The sequence below is a fragment of the Rhamphochromis sp. 'chilingali' genome (genome assembly GCF_963969265.1).
Source record: "Rhamphochromis sp. 'chilingali' genome assembly, chromosome: 7".
In the NCBI taxonomy this organism is placed as follows: Eukaryota; Metazoa; Chordata; class Actinopteri; order Cichliformes; family Cichlidae; genus Rhamphochromis; species Rhamphochromis sp. 'chilingali'.
The window spans coordinates 32,704,729-32,719,677 of NC_137934.1; the positions used below are offsets into that span (position 1 = coordinate 32,704,729).

The following is a 14,949-nucleotide window of genomic DNA, read 5'->3' on the forward strand; positions in this document are numbered from 1 at the left end:
TATATATATATATATATATATATATATATATATATATATATATATATATATATATGTATATATATATATGTATATATATATATGTATATATATATATATAATGTTCTTCCTCTACACCCCCCCCCAATTTTTTTGCACATGTCGAGGAGCGTGTCAGGCTACATTTCACTGTGTGTTATACTTGTATAACTATGCATGTGACAAATAAAGAACCTTGAACCTTGAACCTGCAGTTCAAAAAAGTGCCCCTCCGACAGCCAAACCCATCTGTTCTCTGATTGGATTGTTTAATTTGTGATTGACATGACATTGACCAATCAGCTTAAAGGAAGAAAAATAGGGTCAAAATTCGTACTTGTAACTTGCAGGGTTTTTTTTGGCTAAGTCCACACACAAATCTTTTTTACGCACGCACAAATCTTTTTTACAAGTACAAAACCGATTTACAAGTACAAAATATTTATGACCACATTTTGAGCCCATATATAACAGCTATTAGAACTGAAAATGATGCTTCTTGGATGGTCTGTGCCATCATGTGATGGATTTAGTAGACTGGCCTAATCACCATAAGCAAGGCCTACCAAATAATTGGCTACACATCCCTGTGTTTGTGCATCTGTCAATTAAAGTGACCACATCTTAGAAAATACATCAATTAAAAAAAATGAAACATTAACAGCTGAGTTATAAATAAATTAAGCAGATATCCAGCTGTCTTACGGTACATATAAAAGACTGGCTGCAGAGAGTAACATTTTTTGTAAATGTTAAGTTTGTTTTGCTTTGGGTTTTGTTTTTGTTTTTTAAGTTGGACATTTTTAATATCAGTGTCTGTGAGGACTGACTCACTTTTGGGACCAGCCTCAAGTGATCATTAGAGGAACTGCAGTTTTTGCCTTTTCATAGGTTACCCCCTGGTCCACTGTGGCGATCTACTTTCTAAAGGTCACCCTGAAACACTTGTGAAATTAAATATCGGGTTTGTTTAATTGTAAAATTGTGTTTGTGAAATACACAGTCAAGTGATTGTGTATTTCACATTTTAGGTACCAAGCAAAGCAAATCTGTGCAAACCTTGAGAGCAAAGTAAAAAATCTGTGTTTTTGACTTGAGAACCAGTATAAAGGAAAGTGTTTTGCCAACAAAACCCGCCAACACCTTTAGAAAATGCATCGCAGGTGTTTTCTTCAGTCAAATCTTGCAGTGAAAACCTATAAAAAATATATTGAGTATAGCCAAGAAGTCAATTTGACGGTTATTACTACCATTATCAGTTGCTTATGTTTTCTGTGAATTCATGCTTCTTTATCTAAGAATTCCTTCCAGCACACACTGTATGTGTCAGTGTAAATTTTCTAGAATTTCAAACTGATTTCCAATTTACTCAGTTTTATTTATATGGTACCCCTGCAACAGTCACTGCAGAGTATATTACACCATAAGTTAAAGATCCTACAGAGAAAATCCCAACAATCAGATGAACGCCCATGAGCATGCACTTGGCAACAGTGGGAAGGAGGGACTCGCTTTTGATAGTTCGGAAGAATAAGTCATCTGCTGTGACCAGTTGGGGTTGAGGGTGAGGTGATTGAGCCATGTTTCAAGATGTTCTAACTAAAGGATGAGCCTGCATTTTTGGAGCTACAGTGGTTCCAGTCTGGAGAGTTAGTAAATTTGTCTTTTTTTAATGAAGCATGTATTTTGTTTGTGCTAGCAGGAAAAATAAAGGTGTAACCGATACAATTAAAAAGTATTCTTGCATTCTGCAGTCCCCTTCTGTGGGTTATAAAGGCAAACTGCTGTTTAGACATTTATGAGGAAGTGATGAGGAAGCAGGATTTTTCCTGGACAGACAAGAAAATCAAACATGCTGGCGTCTTTGTTGCACTGTCATAACAGGGCAGTGGAGGAAGGGGAAAGAAGACACATGTTCAGGATCTACCTGTAGGCTGCTGCTGGAATTGAAATGAAACATGCACGTCAAGGTCAGAAGCTTTACCTGTAGTTGTTGCAGCTGCATATATCTGTGGCAGTGTGAACCTGTCTTTTCCCTCAGAGTTCAAACGTTACAGTGATAATGACTGCACAGAGCATTTTTGTGCCATAACAGTACTTAACAGCAGCACACATCTAAAAGCAGAGGAATTCATCAGTCTGGGAAATACTTGCTCAGTTAATTTGGTTCATCAGGAGAAAAAGAAATTTGTGTTTTGAACTGTTGGTTTGAAAAAACAGGGTTCTGGCAAATGTGTCTGTTTTCTGACCACATAATTTGTCCATTAACTGAAAGAATAATTGATTAGAACATACACCTTTAGTGTAAATGCTTCATTGCGGCCTAAGGCAAATAAAACAGCCAAAGAGGGCAATTTTTGTTAATTTACAGCACTTTGGGTTTTCTAAGGAACCAACGGTTTGGTTATTCCTTCCTGTCATTGTTGTTTTTGTTGCCCCCTGCTGATTATGAGACAGTATGTGGTGCTGATTCTTAGAATTAGTTGGAAGAACATTGACCCCCATAAAACTGTTCGGTTGTGTTTTCTGGAGTCAGTCTGTCCCACCAGAAAATCTTCTTACAGCGAGTGCACAACATCTGGTCACACCCTCCATCCTTCTGTAACGTAAAGCACAACACACGTATGAGCAAATTCAATCAGAAACTCTCTCTGAACTGCTCTGTGCTCGCAAGTTTGTACGAATGTGCTCAGGTGAGTGCAAACCTCTATTCTAGTGAAGCATTCAGGACAACTCTTGGTATTGTTGGCAATCCAGTTGTCGCTTAGTTTTTTTTCTGCAATGGACACCAGTAAATTGCAGCCATATCTATTTTCCAGCAGGCGCTTCCTCTCCCTGCTGCCACTGGCATAGTCCTCCCAGAGAGCCTTCACCCCCTCTAAGAGACACATAAAGGACACCAGCATCTACACTTGGACTAAACACACATGTGCATCGACTCAAAGCAATCATCCAGTTACCTCCTGTACTTTCAAACCTCCAAAGTCTCATTTGTGAAACAGTTTTACATTTACTGTGACTGGATGTTGTCATTTTCATTATTCTTTGAAACCTTTTTCTTGTGGTCACACAGCTGTGTACCTTGTGACTGTGGCAGGTCTATTATATATCTTTCAGCATATTTTTTCTTGGTCTCACACTTCCCCGTTCCATGGTATGTTTTTCTGCATATGACGCAGAAGGCAAAGCCGCACTCAGAGCAAAGTGCTGCCTTGCTGGATTTCTCCAAAATCACGGCAGAGCCGCAGGATGTTCGAGGGCAGTACGTCACATCTGCGAGACAAAAAGATGCCAAAAGAAATGAGATATTTATGAAAAAGAGCTAAAGATGTTCTTTTTACCAGGTCTAACCCAGAAATGTAATAAATAGATTCTGATCAGTCTATGAAAGCCTTCATTACACAATCAGTATAACAGCAACAGAAAGAAAACAGACCAGACATGCTGTCCAGAGTCTTCTGCAGCAGGAGACGGTCATAGCGGTCAAACAGCTTCTCCCCTACCAGACTCTGCACCTACAAACACAACAGAGATGAACAAGCAGAGACACAAAGTGAGACTGAGGTCAGCTGATCGAAATTCAAACACAGAGGTTTCATTTGAAACCTCTGTGTTTGAAACGCACAGTAAGGAAATGGTCAGCAGAGACTGAAGAGGCCCCGAGGGACTGTTTCCGTTCTACTGTGTGGGACAACCTCTGCAGCCCCCTGGAGGATGACCTCAACAGCATCACAGACTGCATTACAGATTACATGAACACCGTAGCCATCAAAAAGGTATGGTGTTTTTCTAACAACAAGCCATCGATAAATCCTGAAATTAAAGCTCTCCTCAAGGAGAAGAAGAGAGTCTTTAGATCTGGACACGAACAGGAGCTGAGAGTCGTCCAGAAGAAGCTGAAATGGAAGATAAGGCAAGGAAATGAAAACTACAGGAGGAAGATGGAAGAGCAGCTGCAACAGGACAACATCAGAGGGGTTTGGAACAGCCTGAAGACAATCTCAGGACAAAAACCAACCCCTCAGGCTGCAGGAGACTTGGGGTGGGTGAATGACCTAAATAATATTTTAATAGGTTTGATCAACCACCCACCCCTCCCACAGCATCGTCCCCCCCTGCTGCAATCTCCTTCAGGGACTGCCTCTCCTTCATCTCAGGACTTCACAACTCTCAGCTTCACGCCTCCCAGCTCCCAGTCATTACACCCACCCCCGGCTTCTGTGGACTCCAACATACACCACCCTCCCCCAAAATCCATTCTTTCTATCTCAGCACTTCAAGTGAGGAACGAGCTTCGCAAGATCAAGGTGCGGAAGGCTGCAGGTCCAGATGGCATCAGCTCCAGGCTCCTGAGATGCTGCGCAGATGAACTGTGTGGCATCCTAGGATATCTGCTCAACCTGAGCCTGTCACTGGGGAAAGTATCACAGCTGTGGAAGACATCCTGTGTGGTACCGGTACCAAAGACCTCCCATCCCAAGGACCTCAGCAGCTACAGGCCAGTACCCCTGACATCGCATCTGATGAAGAACCTCGAGAGGTTGGTTCTAAACCATCTGCGCCCCCTGGTGAGGTCTTCATTGGATCCGCTACAGTTTGCTTACCAGCCTGGCATTGGGGTGGAGGACGCCATCATCTACCTCCTGCACCGAGCTCTGACTCACCTGGAGAAGCCTGGAAGCACTGTTTAGCTGGAGCTATCGGGAGTGGACCAACACATGTCCCAGTGGATACTGGACTACCTCACAGGACGCCCACAGTATGTGAGGTCACAGGGCTGTGTCTCTGACACGCTGGTCTGCAGTATGGGGGCCCCACAGGGTGCCGTCACCGTCCTCTTCACCCTCTCCACACTGCCACCTACAGAAGTTCTCTGACGACTCTGCCATAGTCGGCCTCATCACAGGTGAGGACGACTCAGAGTACAGACGGTGGACTCTGGACTTTGTAGACTGGTGTCAGCAGAGCCACCTGCTGATCAACGCCGGGAAAACCAAGGAATTGGTGGTGGACTTCCGGAGACGCAGACCCACCACACTGACACCGGTGAACATCCAGGGAGTGGACATTGAGATAGTGGACTCTTATAGGTACCTGGGTGTTCACCTGAATAATAAACTGGACTGGAGCCACAACGCTGATGCTCTTTACAGGAAAGGTCAGAGGAGACTCTACCTGCTGAGGCAGCTGAGGTCATTTGGAGTACAGGGAGCGCTTTTAAAGACTTTCTATGACTCTGTGGTGGCATCCGTCATTTTTTACAGTGTTGTATGTTGGAGCAGCAGTTTATCGGCAGCTGAGAGGAAGAGGTTGGATAAACTCATCAGGAAGGCCAGCTCTGTTCTGGGATGCACCCAGGACCAAGTGCAGGTGGTGGGAGACAGAAGGACTCTGGCCAAAATAACATCTCTGATGGACAGAGTCTCCCACTCCATGCATGTTGCTGAACTGCAGAGCTCCTTCAGTGACAGACTGCTGCATCCTAGATGCATGAAGGAGCATTTCCGCAGGTCCTTCCTCCCTGCAGCTGTCAGACTGTACAATCAGAACTGCTCCCCACAAACATAGATGTTTACATCTGCGCTGTAACTGCAATAAGTTAATCAACCGATTCACACTGCAACCTGGTTTGCCTCTTATCTGTAGTTATTTTTATTTAATTTAATAACTGTACAGTACTCTGTTTATAGTAACCATTGTCCTTAATGTAAATATGTAAGAAATATTGTGTATGTTTCTGTTCTGTGTACTGTTTGTTTGTATATGGGTCTTTCTGGCTGCTGTTAAAACCAAATTTCCCCGTGTGAGACAATTAAAGGATTATTCTATTCTATTCTATTCTATTTGACAAGAAAGGACAGTCATCAGTTCTCCTTGTCTCCTCTGTCCTTGATCCTTCTACCTGTAGCTATTTTTAACAGCTTTTAAAATGTGTTTTGATATTAGATGAAAGGACCAAACACTACAGTTGTTGAAACCATTCTGCAGGTTGAAGGCTGCGTGTAGCTTCTACCTGTGCAGGTGTAGGGGCACCAGCGCAGTCTGCCTGAGGACAGGTGACACCCCGGACGTTCCCCTCTGTGATCTGAACCGTACAGAACTCGCAGAGGCCACACGGTGACAGCTTCACGCACTCGGACCCGAGCCGGCCCATAAAACAAACCCCGCAGTCAAAGAAAGTGGTGGCAAACACTTTGTGTTTCTGGGCCGCATCATAGATCAAAATGTGGGACAGCAGAGTCTGTGATGGAGATAAAAAGAGACCAGAGAGGGTTTGCTCTTCACTCTGAGGAGAATCTGTGGGCTGGACCGGCAGAGAAGCAGCTCCAAGTTCACTTGGATCTAACGTGCCTGAGGAGGTAGAGGGAAGCAGCGATGAGAGAGAAGCATCTCCTTCATTTAAGAAATCTTCCCGGACACTTTGATGATGCTTGGATTTCTCTGCAGATGAAGAAAGATCATCCTGGAGATCAACATTAAACTCTGAGGCTTGGAGGATTGTCACATCTGGAGTGTGTGTGGTTTGGTTTTGGAGTGTTTCTTAATGTTTACAGGCCTCCCAAATACTGCACAGGCTTTTTTAATGACCTCAGTGAACTGCTGTCTGTGATCTGTGTTGATTTCGACTGTGTAATTATTGCTGGGGATTTTAACATTCATGTGGACAACCCTCAGGACAAAGGGACTAAAGACCTGAGTAACACTCTGGGCAACTTTGGGCTGACTCAGCATGTAACAGAGGCCACACATAATAGAGGACACACTCTTGACCTACTGATCTCCAAAGGCCTGAGCATTTCAAAGGTTACTGTGTCTGATGTGGGCCTGTCTGATCATTACTGTGTTTTCTTTGAAAGTAAAATCTCAGCCCACACAAATATATCAACAACAGTGATCACAAAACGGTGTATAACTGAACACAGTAGTGCAATTTTTAACCAGGTCTTCCCATTAACACCTGACCTGCCCAGAGGGTCAGTCAATGAGCTCGTCAATAGCTTCAATGCTAACATGTTAAATGTAATGGACACTATTGCTCCCATTAAGGTGAAGGTTATCTCTGGAAGGAAAAAGTCTCCATGGAGAAACTCCACACTAGTGAAAAATGAAAAAAGAGAGTGTAGGAAAGCTGAGCGCAGATGGAGAAAAACAAACCTCCAGGTTCATTATGACATCTATAAAGAGAAACTTCACAATTATAATTTACAACTGAGGAATGCAAGGAGGTCCTACTTCTCTGACATCATCACTAAAAACAGCCATAATGCTCGGGTCTTATTTTCTACAGTTGACAGGCTAACAAACCCTCCTGTGTCAGTGGCAGCTGAACTTCATTCGACCATGGCCTGCAATGACTTTGCCAAATTCTTCACTGAAAAAATCCAAAAAATTAGACAAGCAATTGGTACATCAACAGCAGATCCAGGATATGTACTGTGTCCACCAAAAAACTGTTTAAACACCATGAAACAGTTTCAACCTATTAACAGCAAAGACCTGGAGGACATCTTAGGTAAACTGAACTCCTCCTCCTGCTGTTTAGATGTCCTGCCAACATTTTTTTTCAAAAAGGTCTCAAAGACTTTAGAGTCAGACCTGTTACAGATCGTCAACTTTTCTTTATTATCAGGTGTGTTTCCAGAATCACTAAAAACTGCTGTAATCAAACCTATACTGAAAAAGGACAATCTTGACAAGACACAAATGAACAACTACAGGCCGATCTCAAATCTCCCGTTTTTAAGTAAGATCATTGAAAAAGCAGTTTCTCAACAGCTCAGTTACTTCTTAAAACAGAATAATTGCTACGATGCCTTCCAGTCAGGTTTTAGACAGAACCACAGCACTGAAACCGCTCTGACCAAAGTGTTTAATGACATATGTCTGAATACAGACAGTGGAAAAATGTCAGTCTTAGTTTTGCTGGATCTCAGTGCAGCATTTGATACAGTTGACCACAACATATTACTCAAACGACTGGAGAACTGGACAGGTCTTTCAGGAACTGTACTAAACTGGTTCAAAACATATGTAGAAAACAGGAAATACTTTGTATCAATAGGTAACTTCACATCTGAGCAGACAAGTATCACATGTGGAGTTCCCCAAGGTTCCATCTTGGGACCCCTTCTGTTTAACATCTACATGCTCCCACTGGCACAGATTATAAACAACAACAAAATAAACTATCACAGCTATGCAGATGACACACAAATATATATCACAATGTCACCAGGAGACCGAGGCCCTGTACAGGCTCTTGGTAAATGCATTGAGGAAATCAATGACTGGTTGTGCCACAATTTTCTCCAGCTAAACAAAAACAAAACTGAGGTAATAGTCTTTGGCGCCAAAGAAAAACGATTACAGGTCACCAGAGAACTTCAATCTATACATCTAAAAACCACAAACCAGGCGAGAAATTTGGGTGTAGTGATGGATGCAGACCTAAACTTAGAAAAACACATTAAGACAATAACAAAGTCAGCTTACTATCACCTCAAGAATATATCAAGGATAAAAGATCTGATGTCTCAACAGGACCTGGAAAAACTAGTCCATGCATTCATCTTTAGCAGGCTTGATTACTGTAACAGCATCTTTACAGGTCTACCTAAAAAATCAGTCAGACAACTACAGCTCATTCAGAACTCTGCTGCTCGAGTCCTCACTAAGACCAAAAAAGTGGACCACATCAGTCCAGCTCTGAGGTCCTTACACTGGCTGCCTGTCCGTCAGAGGATAGACTTTAAAGTTCTGATGCTGGCCTATAAAGCTCTGAATGGTTTAGGACCAAAATACATCAATGACCTCCTGACCCAGTATGAACCATCCAGATCCCTCAGGTCATCTGGATCCGGTCTTTTATCAGTTCCCAGAGTCAGAACCAGACACGGAGAAGCTGCATTCAGCTTTTATGCTCCTTATATCTGGAACAAACTCCCAGAAAGCCTCAGATCAGCTGAAACACTCAGTTTATTTAAATCCAGGTTGAAGACTCACCTGTTCTCAGCTGCATTTGAATAAAGCACCAAATCCACACTTTAAGCTTAAATTTCAAAACTTACATTTAACTACTGATTTTATCTACTGTTCTGATTTTATCTGTTTTGATTTTATATACTGTTGTTTGTTTGTTTGTTTGTTTGTTTGTTAATTAGTTAGTTAGTTTATTTGCTTGTTTTAATCAATTTTAAATCATGCTTTTTATTTGTTCTTGTTTCTAATGTCTCTGTAAAGCACTTTGAATCACCTTGTTGTTGAATTGTGCTATACAAATAAACTTGCCTTGCCTTGCCTTGCAGGCTCTGGAGAAAGAGCTCTTTGATAATCTGAGGTTAGATCACTCTGGCTCTGGTGAGAGTTCAGATCATTCTGGTCATGCTTGCAGGAGTCTAAAGCCGAAGCTCCCTGAGAGTCTGCGCTGCTCCCGTCTGAAGGATTCTCCTGAACTTCCGAGGATGGTACAGAGGACTCTGGCTCTGAATTGTTCTTTGGTTCTGAGAGTTCAGCATTTTGTTGGTCCTGGTTATAATGCAGGGTGCTGCGTTCATCAGGAGGAAGATCCAGCTTACTGTGGATGTTCAGGAACCTCAGAGCATCTTCTCTGAGAAACTGCACCCAGGAGAAGAGCACCACAGCTCCCCCAGTGGCCTCATAGAGATCAGCGAGATGAGCACGCAGTGCAGCCAACTGTGGAGGGAGAGGGAGAATAGATTGTTGTCATCTTTACTGAGCCTCTACAATGTCCTGTGAACCTCTCACACACTGGCAGGCTGAACATGTGACCAACAATGACTTGACTGCTGATTACCTGTGTGTGAGTCAGCCAGCTGCAGGTGAGGCTGAAGGAGGGAGGGGAGGAGGAAGGGTAGTCTTCAGGAAGCCCAAAGTTCAAAAGCAGCGGTGGAAGGAAGGAAATATCATACTGACGCAGACTTTCACCTTAGAAAGAAAAATACGAGCTCATCAGATGAACTAATCTCTTTCTGTAATGTTTGTTTATTTGTTTTTAAATAATTTGGGTGTATTCGACAGAAAATATTTGATATATTCTGTCACATGAACTCAAATAGCAAAAGCTATAAATGATGCTTGATGACATTAAGCTGTTCAAAGGTATATTTAATATAGATATATTTAATTCATACATCATACTTCCCATTTAAGGCCAACAAAAACATGCTCATTACATTGTTACGGGCTCGCCTAATGCAGAACAAGTGTTTAACTCATTTTACATCATTGGCTACATAAAACCCATTTTTATCTTAAGTAGATGATTAAGGCTGTACCAGTAAAGGTGCTTCCTAATATTCCAAACCAACATTTTCCAAAAACATCAGATCGGACCTTTTCGGTCCAGCAGTCGCGTGTTTGACAACCCCGGCGCCTCTGATTTACCCTCTCTGAGAGCCACGCTGAAGCCGACAGGAAGCTCGACACATACTCGGATTTCTCCGGCAGACTTCGACTCGTCCCGAACAAACTCGTCCGCATCGAAAATACTCTGGAGAGCGAGCAGCTCGTCTTCCTGCTCCTCCAAGTCCTCAGTCTGTTGTGGCTTTATGCAGTGTTGCTCCAACTGCCCGTGTAGCGTGGGTTGTGGTCAACAATAACTTTAGACCAAGCACAGAGGACTGAGACGAGGCTATGGTGGAGGTCCAGACTTTTACTCCATAAGCTCAGAACACATACAATAACACAGTACCACCTACTGGTGGGAGGTAGTAATAGCTGCTGCTTATTACAATATACCACATCCCTCTTTTCCGAGATAAAGATACTACCTCTTAACTCCAATATTTTGTAACATAAATGCACCTTTTAAATCGTAGGAACATTAACAATATTATATTCTTGAGACATTAAGTAAAGCACACCTCAGATTGCTTGTCACTTGAGCAATGCAAATACACATCAGTGTAGTGTTTTGAAACAGATGAACACATGACAGATTAGATAAGACATGTCAAAATGAACATATGAAACATGACATATTTTCTCTCTTTTCCAACAAGACAGTTATCTAGCTTGTACAGAACAACTCAGGTACAGGATAGAGTGACTTTAAGTTTCCCAATCACTTAGTCTCTATACCTGGCCGGGCGTATTATTGCTCGGCCACTGCGTGTGTAACATGTGGGTGTGTTGTCCATACTTGCAGGACTAGAGTTTTGTGGGGTGTCATTTGCTGGTGGCTCCACTGGCTCTTGGGTGTGAACGGACAGTTCATCTGGGTCCATGGGTGTGTCCTTGAACAGACTTGGGTGTATTTTCCTCAGATGTCTCCTGTTCCTCCTGAGCACTTTACCATCTGGTGTTTGCACAGTGTAGGAGCGTGGTTCCTCTCGCCGATGAGTTACAACAGCTGGCTCCCAACCGCGCCTTGTTTGCATGTGCACAGTCTCGCCTGGGGTCAGAACAGGCAATGGTCTTGCGTGCTGATCATAGTGGCGTTTCCGCTTTGATTGCAACCCGCGCACTTTGTCGTGAATGTTCTGTGGGGTTGACTGCCTCAACACAGCACTGGTGCATGGCAGGGTGCTGCGGAGAACCCGTCCCATCAACATTTGTGCAGGTGACACACTAAGTCCTGTGACTGGAGTGTTCCTCAAAGACAACAGCACTAGATGTGGGTCTGTTCCAGTCCGTGCGGCTTTCTTAAGTGCATGTTTGACAGTCTTTATGGCTCGCTCCGCCATGCCATTCGAAGAAGGAAAGCCGGGACTGGAGAAAGTTAGCTTTATCTCCCAGGATGCTGCAAACAATCTCATCTCGTGGCTGGCGAATGGAACATGATCGCTCACTATCTCTTTGGGAATTCCGTGTCTTGCGAAGACTGATTTCATCTTCTGAATCACAGAGTGTGCCGTTTTGTCAGGTAAGTTAAGAACTTCTGGATATTTCGATAAATAATCCACTAACAAAAGATATGGATGATCGTTCAGTTCGAAGATGTCTGCTCCGATTTTCATCCATGGCAGCTCTGGAATCTGGTGTGGAATAAGCGGTTCAGCCTGGTTCTTTGGCTGCATTTGCTGGCATTGTTCACACTTTTCAAGCATAGTCTCTATGTCGTGTGACATGCCAGGCCAGTACAGCACTCTTCTTGCTTTGGCTTTTGTGCGCTGCACGCCTTGGTGGGCAAGGTGCAGCTTCTCCAGGATCACACGCCTGAAGCTTTGGGGTATTACGATCTTGTCCCCGATCATAATAATGTCATCGTGGAAACTGATATCGTGTCTCATAGGCCAGTAGCTGTGGAGTGTTTTGTCTAAACTCTTCCTTCTGGGCGGCCATCCGTTGAAGTGTCTTTCGCGCACGGCTTGTAGTACGCTGTCTGCTGCCACTGCTTTTTTCAGGTCACACAGTGTTTTCTCGCTCAATGCTGCTGTGGCCTCCAGAGCATACACAACTCTTTCATCATTTGCGTTTTCACTCACGTTTCCGTCGTCACTGGTAGTTGTGGCACGTGAGAGTGCATCGGCTATGAACATGTCTCTGCCGGGGGTGTATGTGACGGTGAGATCATATCTCTGTAGTTGCAGCAGCATTCCTTGTAGCCTCGCTGGTGCCTTGCATAGCGGTTTGCGCACTATCGCCTCCAGGGGTTTATGATCAGATTGCACTGTCACTGGTCTTCCATAGACATACTGGTGGAATCGTTTAGCGGCAAACACAATGGCTAGCAACTCTTTTTCTATTTGTGCATACCTTTTTTCTGTGTCTGTGAGTGCTCGTGACGCGTAACACACAGGTTGCCCTTCTTGTAATAGGCATGCGCCCAGCCCATCTTTTGAAGAATCGGCCTGCAGTGTTAGTGGTTTCTTGTGGTCATAAAATCTCAACACTGGAGCTTGTGTGAGCGTCGACTTGAGCGTCTGTAACGCTACTGTGTGATGTGGCTGCCACTGCCACACGGTGTCCTTCTTGAGTAGCTGTCTCAAAGGTGCTGTGAGCGATGCTTCATTTTGGATGTACTGTGCCAAAAACTTCGTCATTCCCAGCAGACGCTGAAGGCTTTGTTTGTCTTCTGGAGTCGGCATGTCGACAATAGCTTTGATCTTTGAAACATCTGCTTTCTGCCCTGCTGCCGTGATGATATGGCCCATGTATTTCACTGTGTCAACTTTGAACTGAATTTTGTCCTTGTTAAACTTCACGTTAGCTGCTCTTGCTTTCTCCATGACCTTCTGCAGGATTTCATCGTGTTCGTGCTCTGATGTAGCTGCAATTATCATATCATCTGCAATGATAAATACACCAGGAATGTTGCCGAAAGTCTCACAATTCTTTTGTTGAAAGACCTCGCTGGCTGATTTGATCCCGAATGGGAGTCGGAGGAAGCGATATCGGCCCCAAGGTGTATTGAAGGTACAGAGCTTTGATGACGGCTCGTCCAGCTTGATCTGCCAGTATCCATCTTTTTCATCCAATATGGTGAAGATGGATTTTCCTGCTAGCTTGCTGCGAACGTCCTCGTGTGTGGGAATGGAGTAGTGCTGGCGTTTAACTGCTTGGTTCAGATCACAAGGGTCCAAGCACACCCTTAGTGTTCCGTTCTTCTTCTGTGTGGCGACAAGACTGTTGACCCAATCTGTAGGCTCATTGACAGGCATTATGACATCTCTGTTTTGTAAGTCCTGTAGCGTCTTCTTCAGCGCATCCATTATGGAGAGTGGCACGTTCCTGCATGCGTGAATCACAGGTGTTGCATTTGGGTCAATATGTATGTGGTGAAGTCCAGGGAACTCACCTAAGCCTGTGAACACATCAGCGTACATCTCCACAAGTTCTTCCGAGGTAGAAGGTGGTTTAGCTGATTTCGGTACAGAGGATGTCATGGCAAGGGTCTCAACTCGTTGCACCAGATGGAGCTCTTCACAAGCTTGTCCACCTAGGATCGGTTTATCTGCATGGCTTGATACAAGAAAGTCAAACACAGCCTTGTGCTTCCGTGCTTCACACTCAAGAGACACCACACCATCTGCACGTATGCGGGCTCCACCAAAAGCTATGAGTACAGTCTTTGTGGGCTGTAACCGAGGCATATCTGGTAACTCGTCATAAACTGATCTGGGGAGCACATTTGCGTCCGCACCTGTGTCTGGCTTGAAGGTGAGTGGTACGTCTCCGATTGTCACACTTTCATGCCATTTGCCAGTCTTGTGCTTGTCTCTGGATACCATGCCGATGTATAGTGAATCGCCATCAGTTTCAATGTTGTTAATAGTTTTTGTTTTCTTGAAGTGTCTACTCTTCTCTGCGCTAGCTCTGCACACTTTTGAGAAGTGGTTATTTTTCCCACACTTGTGACATGTTGCCCCATAGGCTGGACACTGTCGGAATGCGTGTTTGTTGCCGCATTTGTGACAAACTGTTTGTTTGTCGTTGCTCAGTTTGTTTTTACTGTGTCCTGATTTAATGTATCCTGGCATTTTTCTTAATGCGTCCACTGACGTGTCTTGGGCTGCAGTTATTGACTACATGGCCTGAATCTGTGACTTGGCCACTTCTGCTGATCTGCATATTTCTATCGTCTTGCGCAGTGTGAGGTCGTTGTCACGAAGCAATCTCTCTTTTAGTCTTGCGTCACTTATGCTGAACACCAATTTATCCCTGATCATGTCGTCCTCATTGATCCCAAATTCACAACTTTTACTTCTCTGACGGAGTTCCGTGACATATCTGTCCACTGTTATATCCGCCGACATTGGGTATGACCAGAACTTGTGGCGTTCAAAAACAACGTTCTTTCGTGGACTACAGTATTCCTTAAACGTTTTCAAAATGTCCGCCATTGTCAGTGCGTCTCCGGTCGGGGTCACTGTGAGCGTGTTGTACACTTCAAGCGCTTCTTCGCCGATAGTGTGGAGAAGAATGGCTATTTTAACCTTTTCATCCTTCTCCAACGCACCCGTAGCAGTC

General features: G+C 43.9%; 1 protein-coding gene across 1 annotated transcript; it reads right to left on the reverse strand.

Moving 5' to 3' along the window:
* Positions 1 to 120: 120 nt before the first annotated feature.
* On the reverse strand, positions 121 to 12,575 carry LOC308400352 (uncharacterized protein; the record flags this gene model as incomplete). Its single annotated transcript, XM_080887996.1, has 9 exons — positions 121 to 2,617; positions 2,724 to 2,896; positions 3,100 to 3,291; positions 3,455 to 3,533; positions 6,032 to 6,259; positions 9,307 to 9,711; positions 9,833 to 9,963; positions 10,372 to 10,603; positions 11,184 to 12,575. The coding sequence occupies 9 exons, from the start codon at positions 12,573 to 12,575 to the stop codon at positions 2,498 to 2,500; spliced, it is 2,952 nt and encodes a 983-aa protein (XP_080744122.1). The 3' UTR covers positions 121 to 2,497.
* Positions 12,576 to 14,949: the final 2,374 nt, after the last annotated feature.